Here is a 26,014-nt window from a genome sequence, read left to right as displayed (position 1 = left end):
ATACAAGGAAGTGGTTCGTAAAGCCCTGAAGGATCAATAGTCCCGGATGGTCCGAGTTAGCGGCGGACGGGACCCATTGGACAGAAAGGGGGGATTGGCTCATCCCGCGGATGGATCCGACATCGGCTCCACGGCGCAGAGGTTGAACTACTACAGCACAGTGTAAACATAACAATTCAGACATGCTGCATGGAATTGGGATACTGCTTAATGGTTAAATTGATTGAGCCATGAAGTTCTAGGCTTAGAAGAAATAAGAACTGTCAAGTAGAACTCCTATTAATTAAGTAAACTGTGATGTACGATAATCGCGTCCTCGATGCAAGGTATCTTGATATCCAAACGAAGCGACTCCTCCCACCAGGATATAAACAAACAAACAACACCAAAAAATGACCAGTCTGGGACTCGAACCCAGGACCTTGTCCGTGTTAAGGACACGTGATAAACCAACTACACCAACCGGCCAGTTGATGGAGCAAACGCCGCAAACTAGCCTACATGATCCTACACATGCCAATCTCTCAGCAATTCATCACAAATCGACGACCTTCAACTGCGTGCGCTCGAAGTGCCCTACCTCCAAGGTCTTGGCCGTCGCGGAGTTGGATCGGAAGTTGGGGCTGGGGTAGAAATCAATCGTCCCGCCCTCCTGGATGACTCCCACCCGGTCCAGGTACGTGCGCCCGCGCACGTAAGGATCCAGCTGCCAGTAGTTCTGGCGCAGGGATTCGATCGTCTGCGCCCGGAGGTTCTTCGTCGCTGCGATGCTGTCCCGGTCCTTCTGCTCGCTGGCGGTGATCCACGCCGAGGTGCGCAGCAGCAGGTCCTCGCCGATCCGCAGGCGGTCGTTGTAGATCCGATCGCGCGTCTCCGTGTCGGCCATCCGATCGTTCTCTCCCTCGACGGGCTCGGCGAATGAGTAAGTCCAATCCTCCTTGCCCTTCAGCTCTTTCATGATCTGATCGGGAGCGATGAACTTCTCGAGATCGGACACCTTATTGGTGAATTGCACCTTGGAGACAATCACCGGGTCCATCCAGCCCTTGATAACCTTCCAGATTCCTGGGTCGGTCAGCAATGCGAGCGTGGCAGATAGAAAGAGTAGGGGAAATGGAGTCTAGGTAAGGCGAGCAGGGAACTAACCAGAGAAAACCCAAGGAGCATTGTGGATGAGCATGTTACCCAGCGACTCCGGGTAGTTCTCCTCGAAACATTTGATGATGAACTTCACCGGCGCGTATTCCTAACCTTGGTTAGTATTGATTCAAAAATATCGAGAGACGGACATACCATATTCGAGAGCCCGAAACCAGTCATGTCAAAGATAATAGTCTGCCATGGTCAGTATGGAATACATTCTTGAAGACACCGCAGATACGTACGACTGTCTCACTCGGAGGCGCCAGCAACAACCGGGCCGTCTCGATGGTATGCAGGATAAACCGGTTGAGCACCTCCTCGCTCTGCTTGGAGGGCTGGTGGAGTCGCACTCGGACCACCAGCACGGGCCGGCCCTGTCGGTCGGTGCCATGCATGTAGCACTTGCCCATGCGCAGCTGCTCCAAGAAGTCCTTGGCTGCCTTAGCAGCCGGGGGGTTTGCTGTGTTCTGCGACGTGGCGACCGCGTTCAGCTCGGGGTTGGCGATCACCTGGTCGTCAACGTGCTGTTCGTGGACCCGCCAGACGATCGCCCTCAGCATCATTCCAAAGGCCTTGTTGACATCCCACTTCCTGGCCCGCAGGAAGCGAAGCAGCAAGACGTCAGGGGAGTCGTGCTTGGATGTGTAAAGAAAACCCGAGCGGAGGTCGTCAATCGAGCTGTGGCCCAGGTTGTCGCGGATCGCTTTGATCTCGGCGGGAGTCATGCCGCTATCGCGGAGGACTTGGGACAGGTCATCCGTGAAAGCCGTGCCGCTGTTGGCAGAGACGGCCGTGTCGGCGCGGGCGAGCGAGGATTGCACTGGGTCCCCATTCTGAGGCTGGAGGGATTGGATATCAAGGAGAGTCAGGACAAGAGACCAGAGCTGCTGGAGTTTGGCTTCCTGGTCCTGGGACAGGTTGCCGATGAAGCCGGATGGAACGTTGGTAGTCATGATGGATGGTAAAGAATGTCAGTCATGGGATTGTTGGTTTCAGCTGAGGTGAGGGACAGCGATGGCTTATATGTAGGAATCGGTTGCCGCCGAGCGCGTCGTTGCATATGAAACCCCATTCCCGCCGGCGATCGGCAAACCTCGGATCTCGATGGTGATTTCCAGGCGTTTCAGGGGCTTCAGCGACCGACCCTTGGGTCCTCCCAGGCGATCGACGAGGGACTGTGCGCTTAGACTGTGGGGGATGTTCCCATTTATCAGTGCGTCTCATTTGATGGGCAGTCGCCTCCCCTTTAATATTGTTGCAGCGATCGGAACGTGATCTGGCCACAGCCCTGGCGTCGAGATTGGTCGAGGATATCGCGACCGCGAGAATAAGCGTGTTCGGCGCTCGACTTTGAGTCTGTAGGCCATCCTGGCTTTGAGCTGGTGGTTTCAATCCTCCGTATTGCCCCATCCTCATCCAGCGCGACTTCTTTTAGACTCTGTAGACTGATCCCTGGAAAGCCGGTGCAGGCAGGACTCCTTTTCCGCGCCAACCGCGAGGTCGGGACATGTAGCATCTTCAACATCCTATGCGAGTATTTTTTTGTCAACTGGCTTGTTTGCTTTTGCTGGCCATGGTTCAAGCCCAGCCATCTTAGTCAGACCACCCTGACCATCCTTATCACAATGTGTCCTCACCGCTCGTGCTTCCAACGCGGATCGGCGAGGCCAACGGTCTGGGAGTGACCGAGACACGATGATCGAGCCGGAAAATGGGAAATGCAAACTCAACACGACTTTAGTCAACTCTAGGGAACTGAAGCATCTCAGAAAGATACACTCTAATGATAGTCGAGGTGTCGCCGTTTCACCATGCCATTCTCGGACACCGTCAATGTCTTAGCTCTCGTGGGCCTCATTCTGGCCACGGTCGCTGTCCACCGACTTACCCTGCATCCGCTCTCACATGTGCCCGGGCCATGGATCTTCAGCGTATCTTCCCTCCCTCAGTGGATCGCCGTCTTCCTCGGGATCGAACCACAGACCCTTGCCCGCTACCACCGCCGCTACAACACGCGGGTCCTGCGCATCGCCCCGAATTTGGTCTCGATCTCCGATCCCAACGCCTTGACGACCATTTATGTGGCTAACGGGGGCTTCCTCAAAGATGGGCGATACTGCAACTTCGACGTCAACGGGGCTCCTACTATCTTTTCCGCCATCGATAAGGCTTATCGCGATGTCCGCGCAAAGGCCGTCTTGACGCTGTTTGGCCCAGCCACTATACGGGCTGGGGAAGGGGCACAGAATGTTCAGCAGCATGTTGAGAGATTCGTCGCGCGCTTGGAAGAGGAAAAGAGGCGGGCGCTGCGGTCTGATTCAACAGCGTTGTATCGCGTCGACATCTTAGACCTCGCTTTGCGGCTCTCGATGGACGTCATGACGGGCTATATGTTCGATAGGCCGTATGGAGCACTATGTGAGAACGCAACGCCGGAAGCTCGCTCGCAGTCGCCAAAGTTCACGGAGAGTCCCTGGCTGCAAGCGATCGCAGCGTTTGGGTACTACTCCATGCTCCCAAACTGGCTATTTTCCCTGGTGCTTGCTGTCCATACTTCCCTTTGGGATCCCGCCCGAGGGGCAGCCCTGGGCCGAGTTGACGCATTCGTGCAGTTGCTCGTGGCCGAGGAACAGATGAGACCATCCAATCCCACATCGCCTACCTATCATGGCCGTTTGCGCGCGGCTGGGGCGACAACGAACGAGGTCATCGGTATATGTGAGGGATCGCTATTCGCTGGGACGAGCTCGACCGGACAGACCCTGGCGATTATCCTATTCCACCTTGTTCGTCAGCCCAATGTTCACGAAAGACTCGCTCAAGAACTCGACCAGGACTCACCGAGTCAGGCTGGTTTGTCCGACATACCAAACGTTCCGTACTTGCGCGCAGTAGTTAGTGAAGGCCTTCGGCTCGCTATGACCAACCCTGCGCCCCTCACCAGGACTGTTCCCCAAGGTGGATGTCTTGTAGATGGTGTCTATCTTCCCGAAGGCGTCTCGGTAGGTGCCTCAATTCACGTACTGCATCATGATCCGGAGGCATTCCCTGATCCTCTCGCGTTTCGACCTGAGCGTTGGCTGGAGGGGTCTGACAAGAGAAGGCGCGATTTATGCTTCTTTCCATTTGGTCTGGGGTCCCGATCATGCATCGGGAGAAATCTCGCACTGGAAGAGCTGTATGTGGCTGTTGCAGCGACAGTGAAATCTGATGTCCTGGAAGGGGCGGTCACATGTCAAGAGAGGATCAAAGTGAACGGGTGTTTCAATGGAGAGGTTGAGGGGCATACCATTGGTATTAATTGGCGTTAATAGAAGTCCCAGGAGAACTACAACAGCAAGAATATTGAAAGCTAGTAGCTACCCCCCACGGTTGTCCGGTCAGGTGACTGTTGGTGAAGTGATGGCCAGCTTCTCCCTTCTTCCTCCACATTCTTATATCTAGTAATCAAGCACCCACCAACCAGCCGCGAAGTGCAGGGTATGGCCTCGTCCCCACTCAAGGCTCTCCGAAGTTAATGATCAAGACTAGAAATCGCTCTCAGCTGGATATGAAACCTCAAAGCCACATATCTACAGTGACTCGACGCCTTCAACCATGGTCCGTTATAAATCAACCGGTATGAGGCAATGAAGGTGGAAGTATAAGAACCACAGATGGATAAACAACTAGCCCAGCTTAGTGCAGTATTCACTGTTGGCGCGGAGATGTGAATGGTATCAAGCGGGTATCAGACAGTCATAAGTCAAAGGATTGTCTGGTACTCAGTGACAAGATTCACTATTCAATCTGTTTAGTATTCACGCACTCGAGCTTGGTTGGTATATATAGCTGACAAGTCTCTCTACGACTCCATCATCTTCATCTCTCCGCAATCTTCATCTCTTTACAATCTCCGTCTCCCTGCAACATATCTACCCACGCTTCGACCGTCATGCCTCTCGCCAACCTTCCACCCGAGTTGATTCTCCAGATTTCAGGTTTCCTAGGACACAAGGACTTGAACTCTCTGGCCCAAACCAGCCGAGTCAACTATCAGTTGCTAAACCCATCCTTGTACCGCTCTATCCTCCGAAGCGATCAGTCCCGCGCACTGGACCGGGCCATCTACAGAGGCCACGTCTCGACGCTCAAAAGGCTCATCGAGTATGGAGCTAATGTCCCACCAATCTATAGCAGTGATTATCCCTCGCACCAATCACACTCGAGGCAGTGATGAGTCTGACTGACATGCAACTGGCATAGTTACAGGAGAAAGTCGGATCATCATGGCTGGCCGTAGAGGTCATGTGGCGATGGTTGCATTTTTGATAGATCGCGAAGGGCCCGGGGGAGTGGAAAAATACTTTCTGTATGACATCGCAGTCAGAACTGGCAATGTGCCCATGCTCCAGATCCTAGTCGAGCGTGGTCTTCGAGTCGTCAACCCCGACTGGTCTCTTATCGCCGCAGCAAAACGCGGACATCTACGTATGCTGGAATACCTCGTATCCCAACACCGAGATTTCAATCGTTCATACACGATTATGCACGGGGCATTGTACTGGGGAATCTGTCGCAGACGCGTTGCCGTGGTCAAGTTCCTGCTGAGCAAGGGGGTCTCTCCAAATGGAAAGCCGAGCCAGAGAAAATGCGAACCTCTTCTGAACATCGCAGTGGCACGCGGAACCCTGGAGATTGTTCGTCTGCTCCTAGATCACGGTGCTAGACCATTCAAGGAAGAGACCCTCCTACTTGTTGGTGAGAACCTCAGCCAACCGATTGAGATCGCACGTCTCTTGCTGGCGCGGTTCCCCGAGTTAAAATCTCAACTTCCAGGCCTCCTGGTGAAAGCCGCAAGACATAGGTCTGGCTATTCCAGTCTGGTGAGTTTCGTCTTGTCCCAGGGCGTTGACCCGAATTACGCAACTCCGGGCGAAAGGAAGGTCCTTTCGATCGCAGTGGTACTTGGCAACGTCGGATGCGTTAGAGCCCTTCTCGGCGCAGGCGCCAATCCTCTTCTTCCAGACATGGACGGGGCAACAACACTGGACCTGGCTAAAGAGCGGCCCTACAGAAAGAACCATGTTATCCTTGGCTTGATCCTTGAAGTATCACGGCGTGTGGCAGGATCAGGATGAAAGTGAACGTTGTTGTGTGTTGTGTTTTGGTATTGGGTACACTTTCTGGTAAATTGGATGGGTGGGTGGGAAATGAAGCCTAATGATTGACGAACCACAATACGGCATGGACATATATGTCCTACCTTTCGAAGTGGGATATTCTGGGTATGTTGGAGATCGGCCGAGGAGTTGTTTTGGTTTTGGATACTTGACTTGCCACGACGGATTGGATGAATTAAAAATGGAATCTGGAATTTGATGATACATGATTACTTTGACTTTATTTCTTTTGCGTGTGGTGTTTCCAGGCATTATTATATTTAAAATCTGTCACAGTAACAGAACGACACACTGATTATCAAAATAAGAAATCCTGGTATGTGTTTTCCATCGCAAGTAGAACCCATTTCCAAACGCCAAACACCAACAGACCCACAAACCCAGATAAACAAGTAAAAGGGGGGGGGGACTTCGAAGCTGTCAAAGAAAAAGCCAAACCTCGCCAAAAATGAACTTCTGTACCTGGGTGTCATTCCCGGCAGCAAAAGAATAAATGATTCAAGTTGCGTTAGCTGGGAGTCGAACCCAGATCTAGTGCTTGGAAGGCACCAATGCTAACCGCTACACCACTAACGCTGTTATTGATTAATAAGCTAGTAGACGGGCATAACAGCGGAAAGAAGAATTGGAAAATCATTAATTCGAGTAGTTGCCTGGAGGAGAGGTTGGTCGGATTTATTTCGGTGGTGCTGAAATGGAGTGGTTGATATTGGGGATGTTTTCCTGGCATATGTTGACCGGTCAGAGCTACCCGAACCCGAACAGTTGCGAAGTCTGGTGACGAGGGCAGTAGGTTTTTGGCGTTGGGGTCAGGTAATTGTTCCAAGGTGGAAATGAAGATGGGATTGAGAGATGGTAGACGAGGTGGAGATAATTTGAAAATGAAAATGAATTTTGAAAGGCAGGCCTCGGATTTTAATGGACTATTGCCATTATTCCAAACCAGCATGATGTGATCGAGCAAATAATGACTTTAATTATTCTTTCCATGCTAGGAGATGCCCATGATGATGAGGCGATCTTGTCCCCTAATTGTCTTTTGCAACCCTCAGTACGAAGCATCAGCGGAACAACTTAACCAAGCAATCCCCGTTCTGTCTGCTCCAACAGCCAAGAAGAAACAATAGATTATGAGCAATAGCTCGAATAACGAAAATATATACAGACGAAAGAGCACCATTTGAGGCATCAGGACCCCAATTCCGCCTGCGGAATAGGAGCATCCAAGTTAATCTGCACAATACATCCAAACAACCCAGAAGTCTACCAGTATTCAATAGCTCTTTGGCCTTCACGCTGGCAATGTACAACCCTATCACACCCTGCAGTATGTCAATGACTCCCAGGCAATTCATGTCTTCCCTGATTCGGCGCAGACATGAGCTCCGCCGGCATCGTGTGCCCGTCAAGCTCGCTGGGCTCCGACGTGCCCGTTATATAGCTGTATTCTGAATACGGCGGCTGAGAGGTCTGTGGCTGTAGCTGCTGCGCTTCTTGTTGTTTCTTGGGGCGTCTGAGGAAGAAAAAGAGGAGAGCCCCGATGGCAGCAGCCCCGACAACACCACCAACAACACCACCAGCTATGGCACCGGCATTTGTATGCGACGAACCGCTACCAGAACTCGAGCTCGTGGCAGTTGGCGCGGATGTTATACTTGAAGCGCCCGATGTGGCGGTCGACGTTGATATCGTTGAACCTGTGGTACTCGCTATCACAAACATGGTCAGCCACACACACTCACACTCATACCTCTCACGCACAATAACCGCATACTAACCCGTCACAATCTCCCTCAGGGCACTGTAACTCGCATTCCCCGGCGAGTCCGGCGCCGAGCAGCCCACCCAAACCGTATCCTTAACCATAAACCCATCGTCGCTGCTCGGACAGCAGAAATACCCGGTATAGTTGTACAGACCCCAGCTGTTGTCTGCGCAGACAGGGGGATCCTCGATTTCTGACGTGCAGTCCGTCCAGCTGGGACAGCAGACGTTGTTGGGGATAGAGATCTTCGACCCGGGGCAGTAAGACCCGCTCGGACAGCACGCGTGCCAGGTCTCCCAGGTCGAGCCGCAGCTGACTTCGTCGCTGAGACAGGAGTTGTTGCGACGAATGGCGAAGCCCTCAATTACGGCTGTGGAGGTGGCGCTGGAGGTGGAGGTGGAGGTGGCCATTCTCGGGGGTGTTCAGAACTTCAGTCGGCTTGAGAGATATGAAGCAGGTGAGACAGTTGGAGGGAAGGGAGGTGGGGAGGAGAACGAAGAGGACAAGGAAGGAGATGCGCGAGGCTGAGTGAGCCTGGGTTTTACCCGACGCACGGAGGCACATTCCAAGAGATGTTAGGTGGGGAAACATCCCGCGTGAAGGATTCGGATTTGATCGGTGTGGTTGGACTTGACTTCATGTTGTTTCTTGGTCTCTTGGCTGCTTAGGGCGATTGGGTTGATTGGGATCGACTAGTGTTCGGGCGGGTTTGGGTTGGGTTTAGGGTAGCAGGCGTGGAGCAGGCGGGCCCGGACCCTGCACCCCCGGCGCGCGCGTGCCTGTCCCTGATGCCCCGGCTTGCAAAGGGGACTCGAGTGAAATCAAAGGGTCTGATGGGAAATGTCCAACCAATTTGTATGGGGTACGCGGGTATTTCCACATGCTTCAACAGTATAAAAGTCCAAAAGTCTTCGATGTGATCTGCGCCCTCAAGACGGTTCCTGGGCTGGCAGCATTTAGAGGTCCACTTCTAACAGCGACGATCTTTTAAGTTTCAACGAGCTACAAGCTTACAGCTTAGGTATATACAGCGTCCCACGGTACGGATACCACGGTCGCTTTTTACCTTACCCGAGACCCATAGTTTTCTCCTACTGAAACACTAGGTCATTTGATGGCGCATATAACTAGCTAGTTCATCCTCTTTCCAATGTTCTTGCTCTGCTGATCTTCAAGATAATTTCAAGATATTTGCGCAATGAGGTGAGTGTCGGCTTCTGGGGAGAAGACTATATCAATCTACATGTATACTATGTATTTGCGGTCTTATAGGTAGCACTCCGTGCGATGGTCGGAAAAGCGGCAGAAGAGCAAAACAACTTGGCTGCGCGGTGGCGGGGGCCGTAGACGATCGGCGCATCTTGACATTCTTGACAACCCACAGCACCCACCTTCCTTGATATTCCCCTCATCGGGCTTGGATCCGAACAGGCTTTTGACCACTGCGAATATACAGCAAAATAGCGTCTCGCGTTGTCCATGAATGGCACGTATTCTTACTGCGACGGAGCATTTCATAGACCAGCCCTCTATCTTTATCTCAATATTGACCTCCGGTTAACTCGCGAAAGGCCTTTCCCTAGAATATAGCACCTTATATCAACCTCACAAACCGCCTCAGCGGCTTCACCCACTGAATCTCTGGATCGAGTCCTTGATGATCTATGATCGCAGATGACATTGACCTCACGGAGTGCCTCGGTGCCTCCGCTGCCCCCGAGAAACCTCATTGATTAAAGGACTCGCTTAAAACGATTACCACCATACTCTTTACCACCATAAGAACCGGCCCTAGTAGGCGGCAACCTTGTTTAACGACTTGAAAAACGCCACGAACTTGATATTCACCTACTTTTCCTGGCGATAAGTTTTCTTCTATCATAGATTTGGCTTCACTTCTTCCTGTTTCGGCTGCAGATCTAGGGGGCGGTGTTGTAGCCAACAAGCAGCCCTGCAGTCGTTCTATCATGTGACTCTGGCTAGAACCAACTCTCTACCAACCACCAACCTTCTTGATCATTGCTCCTCTCCTCCACGTCATCGTGACAGAAACTAAGGCCGTTCAACCGGAGCCGGCCACTCGGCTCCAGTAGCAGCGGCATGGCCGGTCATCTCGAGCGCATCCGAATTAGAGATGTCACGATCATCCTCGTGCCATCCCTCGCGGTCATCTTTGACCATCCTAACAAAGCAGATATCCAGCACGAGAGCCACCGCACTAATCGCAACACCAAAGTACAGCGCAGCGCGATACCCTGTGATGCGATCCCCAGAGCGCTGGGCGATCTGATCCTCGATTGTGGAGGCGAAGCCCAGTCCGAGACTGTTACCGTAGAGATTCAGCGTGCCGATCATGGAACCGGCAATGCCTTGCTGGTGTCGACGGACGGAGTTGCTGGCGATGATCTGTGCGGCGGTGTACACAAAATCCGGACAGAAGGAGAAAAGAACAATAGATGGGAAGATCTGTGCCCAGTAAGTTTGGTGAAGAGGGACGGTAGCCATTAATGCGTTGGATATTAGTATGGTGACCGTTCCGATGGCAAGGATCCATTGCGCGTCTAGTCGAGGGATGAGCCATGCGGCTAGACAGGCTGCCCCGGTGGCGCAGATCACGAAGGGAGTCCATCCGACCGCGAAGTGAAGCGGAGACCAGTGCCACACTTCTTCCAGCCAGAGGATCTGGTACCAGATCAGAGTCCCCACGGCCATGTAGTTGAAGAGAACGACTAGAAGCAGTGTGAGGAGTGAGGGTGCTTTGAAGATCTCAAGCGGCATGATTGGATGATCGGTGCCACTCTTTTCCCAGAGAAGAAAGGCTCCAAATAGAATGAGCGACGTGATTAGAAGGGCGATTTCGTACGATGTGGCCCATCCCACGCTTGGAGCTTGACTGGGCAGAGATGGATTAGCCCATGTCTCACGATGGACAGGCAGGCCGTGCTTACTTCCAGACAAAATTGAACAAAATCAGAGAGCTCGTTCCAAGAGCCGACCCGATCCAGTCGATTTTCCCATGCGTGTCAAGGAGAAGCTCTCGCGAACTGAGCGCCCAGAGAGGGACAAAAGTGGCAACGCCGAGACCGGCTCTACAGTGAAGGTTAGATTTGATCTGCCATTTCTAAGGACAACCTACATGAATACGAAAAACCATTTCCATTCCGCCTTCTCCATAAAGGCGCCCAAGAAAAGTGCGCCAAAGTAGCCTCCCGTGGGCGCAGATGCAGCGAAAAAGCCCAAGCTGAGATTTCGGACGCGACCTGGGGGGTTTGTGCTGGCAATCATAGCCACGACATTAGGCATGACCAAAGCACCACCCAGGCCTGCGAGGGCTCGCATGGTGACAAATGCGTAGAAGCTGTTGCAAAAAGCGCTGATCAAGGTGCATAGGGAAAGCCACGCCCCGCCTGCCAGTACGAGTTCTCGATGTCCGAAGACATCGCCAAGCCGACCGCTTACAAGGACGAATGTTCCTTGTGTCATTCTGTACTGTGTTAGGACATTTAAAACACCCATCAACGATGTCATCTTACCCATAGCTGGCACCAATCCAGGAGGCATATGTTTCCTTGGCCCCCAAGGCATCGCTAAGCCGGTTTCCACCGGCATATCCGGCAAAGTTAACGGTCATCTGCTGCGCTTTAGCATGGAAGCATCCACTGGATAGCTCGATTGGGACGTACCTGCACGAGATTCGCTAGCAGAAGAAGCACAGTGATCGCTAACCGACGGGACTGGGTGATTTGAACCGATGGTGCGCGTTGAAATACCGTTCGGCCTGCAACGGGCGTAAGGTTTCGCTCAATGCAGCCATTAAGAGGGTCTTGTAGGTTCTCTGCAGGTGTTGGGGGGATGGAATGGAGCGGGGAAGGGATTGCCGGGTGCGACAAAGATGATGCGGGGGCAGTGATCTCGTAGTGAAGACTCTGTAGTAAAGACATGGTGTGTTGGAGATTGCAATGGACGACACAACAATCTAGTGCGAAGATGGGTTTAAATGCCGTAGCGGCTACGCCATGTCAAGTGCCGCAGAGGGTAATCGGAAATGCGGAGATTGAAGTCCGGTCCAGAACCAGGAAGCAGGCAGGTTATGTGAGCAATCAAATCTCCAAACTAGTCACAGGCTTAGTTGCTGGAAATTAATCATCCCCGCTGCAGCCGAAGAACGAGTACAGAGCCATGACAGCGTTGAGAGTGGCCGAATGGAGTGATGATATCCGCCTCGCTCTTCTCCCCGAGCCTTTGTGTCAAACCTAGTATCATTCAGTATCACACCTACTTAGGTGTCTGGACACCTTTTTAGTCGAGTGGTCTGTTTGATTTGTCACTTTGTTATCTTGGCTACTGCCCCCGAACACGTCGCAGCCAGGGATTGAGCCGTTGGCTGCCCAAATGCATGACCGGAAGAGTAGTGCTTGCAGGGGCTATGGCTTTCAAGATATCGCAAGGCTAGTATTCTGTGCAACAACTGTCCATGACATGCATCGAAGGGGTCTAGCCCCAGAAGACTCGGGGTTTGCGCCCTTGACTGTTTATCCCAGCTTTTGCTATTGGTCAATCTACCCCACGATTAGTGCTGCATGGCGGGGAAGATTTAATAATCAGCGCGGGGTCTGCATTAGCATCTTTTATCAAGACTATCGGCCAAGGTCAGTCACTTCACTGCCTCGTATTGCCTTTCCTCGGTGGGATTCTCGTGCTGACACGTTGGATACTATCTATCCCCAATGACCCACCTGACGGCGTGGAATCTGCAAGTGATGGTCATATTACTTTCTCACAGATGATATGTAGTTTTTTATGTGTTGATGAGTCGCAATATGAGATTCTGTTGGAAAGAGATAGATATGTTCTGAAGAATTGTTGCCCTAATGTGTCCAAAGGCTGGACAGGCTATGGGTTAAAGTGGTTCAATCAAGCAAGACCCTGTGCGTGTCGCGCGCTAGCGGGAATTGAGGGGATGGAGCCAGAGAGGGGCATGATTAAAGGAATATTAAGACAATGGATGCTGCTAGTATTCTTGCTAGGTGTAAGGAAACCCTACTTGCACGACCATCCGCTACTTATCTCCATCCATCCACCACCCTCCGCAAAAGCAAAGGCAAAAAAGAAAGTGTCAAGGCCCGAGCCGCGGATCGAACGCGGGACCTCTCGCAGATATGCTTGGGTTGTAACCCTAAGCGAGAATCATACCACTAGACCACCCGGGCTTGATATATTAATAAGCATCAAAACAGTGCAACATGAGGTTAGTAAATACGGGAAGTGAAAAAACAATGGTGAGTTGGCGGGAAAGCTAATGAATGGTAAGCGCTTGGAGAGGTCTCTCTTAGGGATTTCTCTATGTAAGTAGATTGCTGTTTATGCTGCTACTGGTGATACGAAATTTCCGTCTTTGAATTTGAACATGGTTCTGATGGTCCATTAATTACTATATCAAAGAAATCTGTCTGCGTGCTCTCTTATATATATCTTTCTACGGGATGGTTCCTCAGTTTGGAGTAACAGAGGAAAAGCCCTGTAGTTTGGGAAAGTGTATGTGAAGGCAACTAACTCTAATACTTACCACACCGCTCTAAACCATCAATTACAGTCATACCATATCATCTCTATCCCCAAACATTATAAAATGCCCCCCACATATATCAGGATCAACCAAATTGCTTAAGCTCTGTATCCCATCCCCTAATACTCCCTACCTCCTCATCCGTCAGCTCGATACCAAAATACTCCCTCAAAACCCTCACTCTCTCCACCTCCGAGTCAAAAGAATGCACCACCTGCGTCTTCCCCCCTAAATTGACCTTCACAACATTCTCCACCAGTATCACCTTCCCCACAATCCTCACCTCCCCATCCCGTACCACTCCTGGACAATCAGAGAACCTGACCTCCTCGCCCTCCTGGAGAAACCGCACCACCATGACCGTCGACCTATGCAGGCCCTGATGGTTCGCGAAACAACTTAGGATTTCAAAGTCACCCTAGAAAAACTCCGTTTCAGTGAAAGAGTAAAATGAGTTCCACTCTTTGTCTGGCCCGTTGCGGTACTGGTAGATCCGGTATTTGGGACCTCTGAGGCGTTGTTTGGGGAGATGGTCGAGGATGAGACGGACTTCTTGGAGTCCGAGGTTCTTGATTACTTGGCCTGGGTCGTCGAGGGAGAGGGGGCTGGTGGGACCGTCGCCGCCGAAGCCCACGTCCATGGAGAATTTCTGGCCCGTGGGGAGGTGCACGATGTTGTTTATGTGGGTCCTGTTGGGTTGGCGTCTGAGTATGAGCATTATATTGCTTTGTCCGAGTGAATTGGGAGGGGCATGTGGTAGAGACTCGGGGGGTAAAGACTCACAGTCCGGTATATTCTCCCCCAGGCACACCATCAACTCTGGGGCGGTTCCGAACCCCCGTCATGTATGTCTGGAATCCTAATCCGCAGAGCATGTGATGGAAGAAGATAGTCAATTCCATGCAGTAACCGCCCTTTCCGGTCCCGCCGTCTCTGTTCGGACCCATCATTTTCTCGTAGAGAATGCCAGGGCTCACAGAAACGTTATGTGCCGGGGAGTAGTGTAAAGAGAGGTTCTCGAATGGGAACCGCGAGATCTGGCATCTCATTAATGTTCGGAGGGAGTCATAGGTCTTTGGGAAGGAGGTGGGGGTTTGGATGTATTGTGTGTAGGAGTTTGGGAGGCGAATGTGGTGAAGCCATGCAATGACTTCGTCTGTCGTGTAGGCGGATGCCTCAACGGTGATTTCGGGGTCTGAATTAGTCATTTCGGGGGCATTGGAATTGTGGATGAGAGAATTGGTGGAGACGGTGCCTGTTTATCTTCGAGATTTGTACTAGATATACATTGGTCGGTATGTGTTGGTGACTCACTGTGTAGTTAGATTTAATTAACCCGCTTCCTTTCCATTGGCCACGGGATTGCCATACTGTTCCTTGTCTAAAGCCGGGATGTGATTGGCAGTTGAAGATCTCGGGGTATGGAGTTAGCCACAGGATCAGACTCCCGTTTAATCTGGGTCGAGGTCAATATGGGATCCCGTGGCTGGTACTCTGTATTGGTGTTTTGAAGATGGTTGATATCTTGCACTTTGTTATTTGACTCAGAGTCCATCCATCATCCATGACCCATGCACACCTTTGACTCCGTTACTCGGGATGACGGATAGGGGATTCCTGGATACTAAAGCAAACAGAAGGAATTTCAGAGCCTAATACAGGCTGTAATAGAAAGTAAAGAAACTAGATCAAACATTTAGCCCACCCAGACCCTCGCTTGCTCTCTATAGTACATGATTTCGATATAACTGTCATGTGATCATACGAGCTTCACGTTCAAGATTCACAAGACATAAAGGGTCGGTACCATATGGTATTGATGTAATTGAACAATCAGAGGCCAGGAAGGTCCCCTTTATCCAAAATGTGATAGAGATGCAGGGTCTAGCCTTTTATCGGCGTCCGTGTAGTAGGGAAGCCTCGGTGAAATTTCAAAATATAAAACTTTATTAAAATTTGCTTATATTATAAAGCTGTTGAAGCCTGGAAGGGATGATATCCGCGGGGATATGCATACTCTTACAAGGATAAAGCCCACCTCCTCCCGGGTGTAGTACTTGAGTATATATCTGGGATTCTAGGGGTCCGCAGGTAGTAACTGCGGGTAATGTTAGCCTTCATTTTTGGCTCAGTGGCAACAACTCCCCTAGGTTGATGTCTTACAGAGATCTAATAATTTTATACATATATATATATAATCTAATATAACTAATCAATTAAATTAAATAATTTTAAGAGATATTTTTTAATATTATCTTTTTTTTTAAAGATTTACTTGATGGCCACACTTTATTGAATTTGTCAAAACTTCATGAAAGATAGCATCCCTACCGTGTAGCACAGAATATTGAGCACAACAGTCAATTCGGCTCATCACTTCCGGTGGGCCGATTTCAAGGTTAGCGCGGGCAGGAGGCAGGAACACCCTTGTCTTGACTCATGCCGGTCGCGGTTCCCAACCAGGCGGCCATCACAATCACATCGCCTGCTGCCTAGCATCCTCTTAGAGATCGCCCATCATCAAGAAAACGAGCTTACGGTTTGCTGTCCACTGTATCAAATGTCATATCAACGACTGTGAGAACCCATATTATCTACATAGTAAGTTCCCAACTCCACAGGCAAGATCACAATGGAATGGCGCCTTGTCAGAACAACACACCATTCGCCAGGACGACTCTGGCCCCACTTCCGGCCCGGTCACATTCCAGATACAAGGGCCATGGATGGATGGATTCAGAATACTCGCGATTGCCTTGGATCCACTGCCGATAACGCAAAACAAGGAAGTTGAAATCTTTGCTTCTTCCATCTGTTGCGGGGATATATGTCCGTTTCTCTCCCCGATGAACGACCCAGAGGTAGCACTCTTACCCCAAGTTTTTTTGGAGTGTAAGTCCATATGGCAAAATCAGTCGTCAACGAGAAACAAAATGCGGATTTCTCCGCTGAAGACGTCTCATCCGCAACAGAGGTGTCTCAGGATGCCAAGCCATCCGCTCAAGACGATGAGGAGGTCTACACCATCTTCAGCAAGAAGGCCAAAATATTGATCGTCATGACCGCGTCCTTTGCCGGCTTGTTCTCGCCATTGTCCGCCAACATCTATCTCCCCGCGCTCGACACCCTGGCCGATGAGCTCCACGTGAGCGACACCTTGATAAACCTGACTGTGACAACATACATGGTGCGTGGACTTACATCCCGATCAGGGCGACCCGGGAAGAGCCTTTCAGGGTGCTGCACTCCGGTGTAATACAATAAAAAAAATTATCGATCAATGAATTATGATACATACCGATCAGGGAGATAGTCTGACATCGCTTTAGATCTTCCAAGGCCTAGCACCAGCCATTTTTGGAGGACTCGCAGACAGTGCGGGTCGACGCCCCGCATACATCATCTGCTTCACGATCTATATCGCGGCCAACATCGGACTCGCTCTCCAACGGAACTACGCCGCCCTGCTCGTCTTACGCTGCCTCCAAAGCACCGGTAGTAGCAGCACTATTGCTCTGGCCAATGCCATCGTCGCAGACGTGGTCACCTCCGCCGAACGCGGCCTCTACATCGGATACTCTTCCGCGGGCAGCGTCCTCGGACCCTCCATCGGCCCCATCATCGGGGGAATCCTAACGCAATACCTAGGATGGCCGTCCACATTTTGGTTCCTGACCATTTGTGCGGGTGTATTTCTCATTCCCCTCGTTATTTTCCTCCCTGAAACTGCCCGCAAGATCGTAGGGAACGGCTCCCGCCCCCCACCACTATGGAACCTGTCCGTCCTCCAACTCATCGCCCGGCGTAAATCTGTTGAACCGACTGCACCACCAGTCAAAACCCGCATGCACTTCCCCAACCCCCTTACTACCCTCGCCATCATTGCCGAAAAAGAAGTTTTCATGATCCTGCTCGGAAACAGCCTCGCTTTCGCAGGCTACTACGCCGCGTCCACGAGCGTAACCTCCCAATTCGGCAGCATTTACGGCTTCAACGACGTGCAAATCGGGCTGTGCTTTATCCCGGTAGGAATCGGGTGCTTAGTAGCAGCCTACACGCAAGGCTTAATAGCAGACTGGAACTACCGGCGCCACGCGCGACGGCTCGGAATCACGGTCTCCAAAACCCACCGCCAGAGTCTGGACAATTTCCCCATAGAGCGCGTTCGCACGGAAATTGTGTTTCCCATGGTCGTCATCGAAGTCGTGAGCATGATCGCCTACGGCTGGGTCCTCCACTACGAGACTAACCTCGCTGGGCCGTTAATCCTGCTCTTCTTCATCGGGTACACCTCCAGCGCGGTCCTGAATATCATGAGCGTTTTGATGGTGGATATTTACCCCGAGAGTCCGGCCACGGCCACGGCAGCGAATAATATTACGCGGTGTTGGCTGGGGGCCTGTGCGACGGCGGTGATTCTTCCCATGATCGAGGGAATTGGGAGGGGGTGGGCGTTCACGGTCGTTGGGCTTTTTGTGCTCTTGTGTATGCCGGCGTTCATGGTGGTGTGGAAATGGGGCCATGAGTGGCGGAATCAGAGACATCGGAGGGAGGAGACGGTCTCGGAGAATGCTCACTAATACTGAGGTCTGCTAGCGCACCTCACGACAGATGTGCCTGTCTTGGTCAACAGGTCTGACACAGATTCAAGCACATGAAATGTAATGTTTTGAGTGAACGGGGCTCGCCACGCGGCACGAAAGTCCTCGGAGATCCGGCGATATGAGCTTTCTAGACTCGCTAGCAGTCTAATCTGAGGACTGTAGTCTCGGACGACGCCGATGCGGCTTATGATTGCGCTGTCATAGATTAGTATGACATTAGGCCAGTGGGCTTTCAAGAAGGCTTACCTGACTGCTGACCCTATTAGTATCGGGCTTGTAAGACTGATCAAGCAGGACTTGAAACCCCCCGTTGAGGGGTCGCTCAGGATGCTTACACGGCCGCGTCAGCTTTTCATCAAGTCAACCTTATCGCAAGTCGGCATTTGCATTATGCCTTCCGGAATCATGCTGGAGTTTGCTTTCTTTGGAGATGTCATGTTGGGGGTTAGATTGGATGCGGGGGAGTGCCCGACCCTGCATTCTGGATGATTCCGTCAGATGGACTTGCGAGGGGCAGCGTCCGGGGTATGTCAATCAAGAAGACATGTAACCCAAGTTGAAGGCAATTGTGAGAATCATCTGATCAGATCAAGGTTGTGTTTGTTGCTTGATGCTTGCTTGGGCAGGAGGAGGCGGTGTTGTTGGCTGACGGTGGGCCGGGGTGGGGGCGGGACCAGCCGGGCTCAAGCACTGGGAAAGCCTTTAACCCTAGCGCGAACGGGTGGATCGAGAGCACAGCTTAGTAGTTAGTATCACTATCTACTTGGGGGCGATGGGGCCAAAGGGGTCTCTAGCCTGGAGATCACCAGGGGAAAGGCATCGATCGGGCTAGCCTGTGTGCCCCGTGAGGCTTGTTGGTTAAGGCCTGATCAACTATAAGGCGACTTTGTCCAATATGACCCGCAGCAGTTTGTTGGCTCTAGATCCTGGCTCTGGATAGGATGTTCTAGCGTTGCGAGTTTGGCATTTGGGGGTTGTGTGACGCAAACGTGTGCGGGTGTAGTCGATTGTTTGAAATTCGATGCAAGGTGGAATGTTGTATGGGGAATGGGGAGTTTACGAAAGGCTCGCTGAGATGGAGTGATTCCAGTCGGGGGCAGAAAGATTGATATTAAACGGGGTAGATATGATATGCACCAGCTGATCCATGTACGTATACAACAGGCTCTAATACGAAATTAACAGCTTCCTTTAGCCCCAGAAAATGCCATGAAGGGCACCCAGTCCCACCGTCGGCCTGTTTGCCATTGGTATAACCCGTCCAAGCTGTTTCGGTGGCTCGGTAATTCGGTCGACAGATCCTCAAACACCAATGGCAGGCATGGAATCCCACCCTCGGGGCCGCAGAGCAGACCCTGTCGACTTTGTTTCAGCATGCTAGCGTTGCAATCAGATGCGGCTATGCCAAAAGGATGGTCATATAAGGGGGGATTGCTCTCCCAGACCGATGCATCCCCAACCATTCCGAGCAGCGAAAGTGGCACTGACAGCGACAGCGATCATGCCTGTCACCGTCAGGAAAACGCTGCTGCTGGCCCTGTGGGCCGGCGGCCTTTTCTCTGGCTCCTTGGCTGAGACGTCCACCACCGGTGCGGTGGACGTCTCTGACCCGACTGTGACCCCCGCCCCCGTGCTGGACTCCTATCCTGGTGATTTGGAGCCTGCCGGTGACGTTGAGGTTGAGGTGGATGATATCGAGACCGTCCACCTCGCGGAACGGAAGCATAAGAGCTCATCGAGTGGAAGTCGCAAGGGTAGTGGGGACTCGGCGAAGAAGAAGTCTTCTTCTTCGAAGAAGGAGGAGAAAACCTCTACCAAGAAGAAGACTACCACAAAGGAGGAGAAGAAGACTACCTCGAAGGAGGAAGAGAAGACTACATCGACCACGGAGGCAAAGACCACCAGCACCAGCACCGCCGAGAAGACGACTCACACCACCGAGTCCAAGCCCACCTCCACCTCCACCTCAACCACCCACTCCACCACCAGCACCACCAAGACTGAGCCCAAGACTACTTCAACCTCCACCACCAGCGAGTCTCACTCCACCTCCACCGCCGAGAAGACCACCACGACGCCTCACACCACCAGCACCACTGAGTCTCATTCAACCTCGTCTACCTCTACCAGCGAGAAGGCCACCACGACAACCGAATCCACCAGCACGAAGGAGGCCAAACCCACCTCGTCTCACTCGACCAGTGACACCACCACCCACACCAGCACCACCACGACCGCTGCCGCGGAAACTCACAGCACCACCACCCTCGACACCGACAAAGCAACCAGCACTATCGCTGTTGCCGGCGAGTCTCACACTGCCTCTACCTCCTCCATCACCCACAGCGTCTCGACGCGTGACACCGACAAAGCAACAAGCACAATCGCTGTCGGCGCTGGAGAGTCCCACACTGCTTCCACCTCGTCCTCCTCCAGTGACGCAGCCGTCCACACATCCTCTGGCACCGAGGAGACCACACACAGCCCGACTGTGACTGCGACTGAGACATCCCACACCGAGCAACTCACCACCTCTCATGCCGCTACCCATACTTCTCAGTGAGTGACTTCTCGTCCGCTATATAGCCATGTTACTGACAAGATAACAGCACTGAAAGCTCTACCGTTCACCATGAGACCTCAACCGCAAGTGGAGGTGAGTTTGTGGAGACGTCGGCCTCCGCCTCCACGACAGCAAAGACAGAGTCTCCGGTCGTCAGTTCGGAAGTCTCGACCCAATACGCGGCTACTGGCACGGAATCTCATCATATCACTGAGAGCACGGGAGCTCCGGCTGCTACGGAATCTCACGCTGTCTCGACTGGTGCTGAGTCTCATCATGTCACGGAGAGCAGTGGCGTTCCGGCTGCTACGGAGTCTCACGCTGTCTCTACTGGCACTGAATCCAATCAAGTCACCGAAAGCACCGGATCCGTCGCCGTCCCGACTGCCGCTGAATCACACTCTCTGACAGAAGCAACTGGAACCCACTCTGTTACCGAGTCTCATCACCTCACTGATAGTACTGGATCTCACACTATTGCTACCGTTACCGAGTCTCATCGCCTCACAACTGGCACTGAATCACACCATCTCACAACTGCTACTGAGTCTCACCATCTCACTGAAAGCACCGGATCTCACTCCGTCCCAACTGGTACCGAGTCTCATCGCCTCACAACCGGCACGGAATCGCATCATATTACCACCGGATCCCAGCCTATCAGTACCGGCACTGAATCTCATCATCTGACAGAAACTGGATCGCATACTGCAACCGGAACCGAGTCTCATGCCCTTACTGGCTCTCACTCTGTAACCGAATCCCATCACCTTACAACCACTGGATCCCACGCCATAACTACCGGCACCGAGTCTCATCGCCTGACCGGAAGCACCAGTATCACAAAGACCGAGTCATCTGCAATCATTCACAGCACCGGGGCTGTCTCGAGCGGTACTCCTACTAGCTCTGAAGGCGCCAAGCCAACTGACGATGGCTCCGGTGATGACTCCGGCGATGATTCAGGAAGTGGCTCCGGCGATGAATCTGGGTATGACTCGGGTACTGACTCTGGTAATGACACCAGTAACGATACTGGAGATGATACTGGGGATGATACCGATGATGATTCGGGCGACGACGACGATGATTCGGGCGACGACGACGATGATTCGGGCGACGACGACGATGATTCGGGCGACGACGACGACGACGACTCGGGCGATGACGACGATGATTCGGGCGACGACGACGATGATTCGGGCGACGATGACGATGATTCGGGCGACGACGACGATGATTCGGGCGATGATACTGGCGATGACACCGGAGACGACACCGGAGACGACACCGGCGACGACACCGGAGACGACACCGGCGACGACACCGGAGACGACACCGGCGACGACACCGGAGACGATACTGGCGACGATACTGGCGACGACACCGGAGACGACGCTGGCGACGATACTGGCGACGATACTGGCGACGATACTGGCGACGATACTGGCGACGATACTGGCGACGATACTGGCGACGATACTGGCGACGATACTGGCGACGATACTGGCGACGATACTGGCGACGATACTGGCGACGATACTGGCGACGATACTGGCGATGACACCGATAATGATACTGGGGATTATACTGATAATGACTCTGGCGACGACTCAGGTGATGATAACTCAGCCACTGCTACATCAACCAGCGCATACCAAGTTGCCACATCAACCGCCGCCACCCCTGCTTCTAGTTCAACCGCCGCCGCTGCATCTGGTGATGATTCTGGTGATGAAGCCGATGATTCGGGGGATGAATCAGACGATGAATCCGGCTACTCTGACGATGATACTGGAGACGACTCGGATGATGACACTGATGATGACTCCGGCGATGACTCTGGAGATGAAACTGATGACTCTGGAGATGACACCGACGATGACTTGGGCAGCTCAACCGTAGCTACCGCAACTACTTCCTCGTCCATCACCACGTCTACTGCCGCTACGCCCGCCACCACTTCCACCGCTGCCACTACTGGTGACGATTCGGGAGATGGCTCTGGAGATGATGGCTCCGACGATGTCTCCGACTATAGCTCCGATGGTTCTGATGATTCTGGTGATGATACCGGCTTGACTGTTGCCACTGCAACCAGCTCATCCGTTGCGACCTCCACTGCTGCTACCTTGACCACTCCTTCCAGTGCGGCTACTACCGGTGATGACTCAGGAGACGACACTGGAGACGATACTGATGACTCCGGTGACGAATCGGGAGACGACTCGGGCGATGATTCGGGTGAATTGGGTGATGAGTCGGGCTCAACCAGCGCCACTGCCACTACTTCCTCATCTGTTACTACTTCAACTGCTGTTACCCCGTCTTCCAGCTCTGGCGCTGTTGCCTCAGGCGACGATTCAGGCGACAATTCAGGAGACGAGTCGGATGATGAGTCGGGCGATGATTCTGGTGACGAGTCAGGGGACGACTCGGATTACACTGGTGATGATTCAGGTGCTGCTACCTCAACCGGTGTCGCTGCAACTAGTTCCTCGGTTGTTGCCACTTCAACTGCTGCCACTCCAGCCGCTACATCCGATGTGGCCGCCTCAGGCGATGACTCCGGTGATGGCACTGGCGATGACACTGGCGATAACTCTGACGATGGCTCAGACGATGACTCTGACGCCGGCTCGGACGATGGCTCGGATGATGACTCGGACGATGGTTCGGACGATGGTTCGGACGATGGTTCGGACGATGGTTCGGACGATGGTTCGGACGATGGTTCGGACGATGGCTCAGACGACGATTCTGACGGCGATTCTGGCACAAGCTCCAGTTCCACTGGCTCTGGCGATGCTACAACGACCACCCCCTCCCCAGTCGCCAGCTCGACGTACGCTACTCCCGCTACCAGCTCCAGCGCTGCTGTCTCGGACGATGAGCTGTGCAGTCCTCAATGTACTGAATGCATATCCAACGACCTGACCGATACTTCTAGCGCATCATCCAAGCGATCCAACTGGTTCGACCGAGGGCTGTCCAAGAGAACCTCGGACTATCTCACATGGATGCTCACCCAGATGAGAACCGGCCCGCTTCTTACCAAGGACGCCAGCGGCATGACAACCTCCGAAACGGTCGTGTTCGACAACAGCGCCATCAACTTCAGTCAGACCAACATTCGCGGCTGTACCGTTGTTATTGTCGTCTCCAAGTATGCTGCTTACCAGGCTCACATTTGGGAAGACCCCGGCTTCGTCTCACAGACCAACGACGCCACCACGGCTGTCTTGAATGAGGCAGAGTTCCAAAACACCGTCCTCACCTACCTCACCAACGACTCAAATCTCAAGATGCCCCAACTCACCGGCTCGACCGCATACCCCGACCCCGGAACCCAGGTCTACATCGGCACTCCCCAGGCTCAATCCGGCAAGAACACCGCTAAGTACCCGGCCCAGGTATCCAGAGTGGGAATCACTGTCAACGAGGTCCTTGGCCTCAGCGCCGCACCAACAGAGTACTACTACAGCACCGAAGAAACTGCCGGCGAAGGCAAATGGCTATTCCAATTCCCCAACTCATGCGATAAGCCCTTGTGGCAGATCTGGTACGGAGACGATCCCAATAGCGCTCTATGGGCCTCCAGCCAGAATGGCGCATGCTCATCTGCACCCGCACCCGCTTCTGCATCTTCGTCTGTGACGGCTGTCAGAACTCCTCCATTCCCCATCTTTACTGATGCTTCAACATTGATTGCGCGGCCTAGAACAACCACTCAAGCTTACTTTTAAGCACAACAGCCATACGGCACTTTCTTTTACTAAGGCCTTTTTTAGCCTTTGAGCACTCTCACTGCTGTCTATCCTTTCTTTTTTTCCCTTTTTGTGTGTACATTATACTACACTATCCTTCTGATTGATTTCCTTCTGTGTTTGTAAATAGTTACTACTGTCAGACTTCAGACAAAGTTCTTTCAATTCTTCTTTCTTTCTTAATATCATTGTTTGATATGTTGCATGGTTTAGACTTGTAACTGTAGACTACATCATGCTGTACTCCAAACAATATTCCCTTAGATGGGGTTGCCACCGGGCTCTGGTTTGCAAAAAGAAAAAAGATACCCATTGCTTCAAATGCGACTAATACTATAATTTTACTGGAGAACATATTATCATATTTATTCGTCCTTGGCCAACTCTGATGGTTCATTTATGTAGTACTTCAGTCTGCCCAAGATAACTGACAGACCGCATCCAAGATTTCTACAACCTTGATTCCAAGCCTCTGGTGTTATTTGAGTTGTGGAGCCACATTTTCGAGCTCCTTTGCGTGATTCATGCGAGTTTTGAGGGATTTGGGTATCAGGCACATGGAATCTAGTTCCTGCTTCTCTCGAGAAGCGCCTACATGACTAGCATAATTGTCGGGCTCAATTACTAGGCTAACACAACTTGGATTGGATCGAATCGAATTTATTCCAAGCTCCTCGAAATCCAGTTCCGTTCTGCTGCGGATGAGGGGCGGAGGCCAAGGCGCATGCAGCTCCAGCTCATCAAGCACGTACATGCCAGCATACCTTAATGTATACCCAACATTCCACCGCGAGCCATCTTATCAACAGCACCCCCCCACCTCACCTCACCTCACCTCACCCTCACCACGCCACCCAACTCCAATCCGCCCCCTCTGCAGCCAAAAACCAAGAGCCAACCAAACAACCAAACAACCAGACCAGAACAATGACAATCTCCCTCCTCCTCCTCGGCACCCGCAACCCCACCATCCCCCCCTCAACCTTCAAAGCCCACCTCGAATCCCACGTCGAGCTCATAAAGCGCCTCACTGGCGACGCTTTCCCCCTCGCCCACCGGCGGAGCTACATCCTACGCACGACAGTCGAGGACGCGTCCGAGAACGCGCCCGGAGGCAACGCCCCGCAGCCCGAAATGCCACCACTCCCGCGGCCGTCCTCGTCGGTCAGCAATCGGATTTCGAGTTCGACTCGGTCGCGGAATTGACGTTTGAGGATCAGGCGGCGTTGGAGAGGTTTCAGGCGAGGGTGAGGGCGCCGGAGGCGGCGAAGCTGTTGAAGGAGGATGAGGATCGGTTTTCGGATAGAGGGAGGCTTTGTATTGTGCGGTTGGGGGAGGTGGTTGAGACGAGGAGATGAAAGCGAAAGTCGGGGGGGGAGGTGGATGAGGGGGACAAGGGCGAGGGGAGGGCGGGGGAGAGCGGGGGAGGGGGGGGTTTATAGTT

General features: G+C 52.5%; 9 protein-coding genes and 3 non-coding genes across 12 annotated transcripts; 5 read left to right on the top strand and 7 right to left on the bottom strand.

The window, feature by feature from the left end:
* Window positions 1-357: 357 nt before the first annotated feature.
* Window positions 358-2,271, bottom strand: BO70DRAFT_366184 (CRAL-TRIO domain-containing protein). The gene is made up of 4 exons (XM_025544272.1): window positions 1,386-2,271; window positions 1,294-1,335; window positions 1,147-1,246; window positions 358-1,065 (listed from the first exon to the last, which is right to left on the bottom strand). The coding sequence occupies exons 1-4, from the start codon at window positions 2,094-2,096 to the stop codon at window positions 536-538; spliced, it is 1,383 nt and encodes a 460-aa protein (XP_025395100.1). The 5' UTR covers window positions 2,097-2,271; the 3' UTR covers window positions 358-535.
* On the bottom strand, window positions 394-468 carry BO70DRAFT_t290. The gene has a single exon. It is a non-coding gene; the product is annotated as a tRNA-Val (tRNA).
* A 683-nt stretch (window positions 2,272-2,954) lies between the features above and the next one.
* Window positions 2,955-4,454, top strand: BO70DRAFT_345152 (cytochrome P450; the record flags this gene model as incomplete). The annotated part of the gene is made up of 1 exon (XM_025541489.1): window positions 2,955-4,454. The coding sequence occupies one exon, from the start codon at window positions 2,955-2,957 to the stop codon at window positions 4,452-4,454; it is 1,500 nt and encodes a 499-aa protein (XP_025395099.1).
* A 623-nt stretch (window positions 4,455-5,077) lies between these two features.
* BO70DRAFT_417584 (ankyrin repeat domain-containing protein) lies at window positions 5,078-6,364 on the top strand (the record flags this gene model as incomplete). Its single annotated transcript, XM_025547418.1, has 2 exons — window positions 5,078-5,321; window positions 5,395-6,364. The coding sequence occupies 2 exons, from the start codon at window positions 5,078-5,080 to the stop codon at window positions 6,261-6,263; spliced, it is 1,113 nt and encodes a 370-aa protein (XP_025395098.1). The 3' UTR covers window positions 6,264-6,364.
* A 445-nt stretch (window positions 6,365-6,809) lies between these two features.
* On the bottom strand, window positions 6,810-6,881 carry BO70DRAFT_t289. Its single transcript has one exon. It is a non-coding gene; the product is annotated as a tRNA-Gly (tRNA).
* Window positions 6,882-7,917: 1,036 nt separating this feature from the next.
* Window positions 7,918-8,480, bottom strand: BO70DRAFT_400462 (uncharacterized protein; the record flags this gene model as incomplete). Its single annotated transcript, XM_025546924.1, has 2 exons — window positions 7,918-8,014; window positions 8,080-8,480. 2 exons carry the CDS (start codon window positions 8,478-8,480, stop codon window positions 7,918-7,920), a joined length of 498 nt encoding a protein of 165 aa, XP_025395097.1.
* Window positions 8,481-9,906: 1,426 nt separating this feature from the next.
* On the bottom strand, window positions 9,907-12,011 carry BO70DRAFT_345147 (MFS general substrate transporter; the record flags this gene model as incomplete). Its single annotated transcript, XM_025541488.1, has 5 exons — window positions 9,907-10,963; window positions 11,019-11,159; window positions 11,207-11,554; window positions 11,604-11,701; window positions 11,754-12,011. The coding sequence occupies 5 exons, from the start codon at window positions 12,009-12,011 to the stop codon at window positions 10,123-10,125; spliced, it is 1,686 nt and encodes a 561-aa protein (XP_025395096.1). The 3' UTR covers window positions 9,907-10,122.
* Window positions 12,012-13,190: 1,179 nt separating this feature from the next.
* BO70DRAFT_t288 lies at window positions 13,191-13,280 on the bottom strand. Its single transcript has one exon. It is a non-coding gene; the product is annotated as a tRNA-Pro (tRNA).
* Window positions 13,281-13,721: 441 nt separating this feature from the next.
* BO70DRAFT_417576 (arylamine N-acetyltransferase 2) lies at window positions 13,722-14,906 on the bottom strand (the record flags this gene model as incomplete). The annotated part of the gene is made up of 4 exons (XM_025547417.1): window positions 14,420-14,906; window positions 14,065-14,325; window positions 13,770-14,034; window positions 13,722-13,733 (listed from the first exon to the last, which is right to left on the bottom strand). The coding sequence occupies exons 1-4, from the start codon at window positions 14,842-14,844 to the stop codon at window positions 13,722-13,724; spliced, it is 963 nt and encodes a 320-aa protein (XP_025395095.1). The 5' UTR covers window positions 14,845-14,906.
* A 1,632-nt stretch (window positions 14,907-16,538) lies between these two features.
* On the top strand, window positions 16,539-18,216 carry BO70DRAFT_300988 (MFS transporter; the record flags this gene model as incomplete). Its single annotated transcript, XM_025539692.1, has 2 exons — window positions 16,539-16,823; window positions 16,966-18,216. The coding sequence occupies 2 exons, from the start codon at window positions 16,539-16,541 to the stop codon at window positions 18,214-18,216; spliced, it is 1,536 nt and encodes a 511-aa protein (XP_025395094.1).
* Window positions 18,217-22,230: 4,014 nt separating this feature from the next.
* On the top strand, window positions 22,231-24,549 carry BO70DRAFT_300824 (uncharacterized protein; the record flags this gene model as incomplete). The annotated part of the gene is made up of 2 exons (XM_025539686.1): window positions 22,231-22,420; window positions 23,636-24,549. Coding segments are annotated over 2 exons (1,104 nt in total), but the record flags the coding sequence as incomplete, so codon positions are not given.
* Window positions 24,550-25,465: 916 nt separating this feature from the next.
* Window positions 25,466-25,960, top strand: BO70DRAFT_366178 (EthD domain-containing protein). The gene is made up of 2 exons (XM_025544271.1): window positions 25,466-25,653; window positions 25,740-25,960. Exons 1-2 carry the CDS (start codon window positions 25,498-25,500, stop codon window positions 25,926-25,928), a joined length of 345 nt encoding a protein of 114 aa, XP_025395092.1. The 5' UTR covers window positions 25,466-25,497; the 3' UTR covers window positions 25,929-25,960.
* The last annotated feature ends 54 nt before the right edge of the window (window positions 25,961-26,014 follow it).

This window comes from Aspergillus heteromorphus (assembly GCF_003184545.1).
Source record: "Aspergillus heteromorphus CBS 117.55 chromosome Unknown BO70scaffold_39, whole genome shotgun sequence".
In the NCBI taxonomy this organism is placed as follows: domain Eukaryota; kingdom Fungi; phylum Ascomycota; class Eurotiomycetes; order Eurotiales; family Aspergillaceae; genus Aspergillus; species Aspergillus heteromorphus.
The sequence above is the reverse complement of the archived record's forward strand: the minus strand, read 5'-3'. Positions and strand labels throughout refer to the sequence as shown.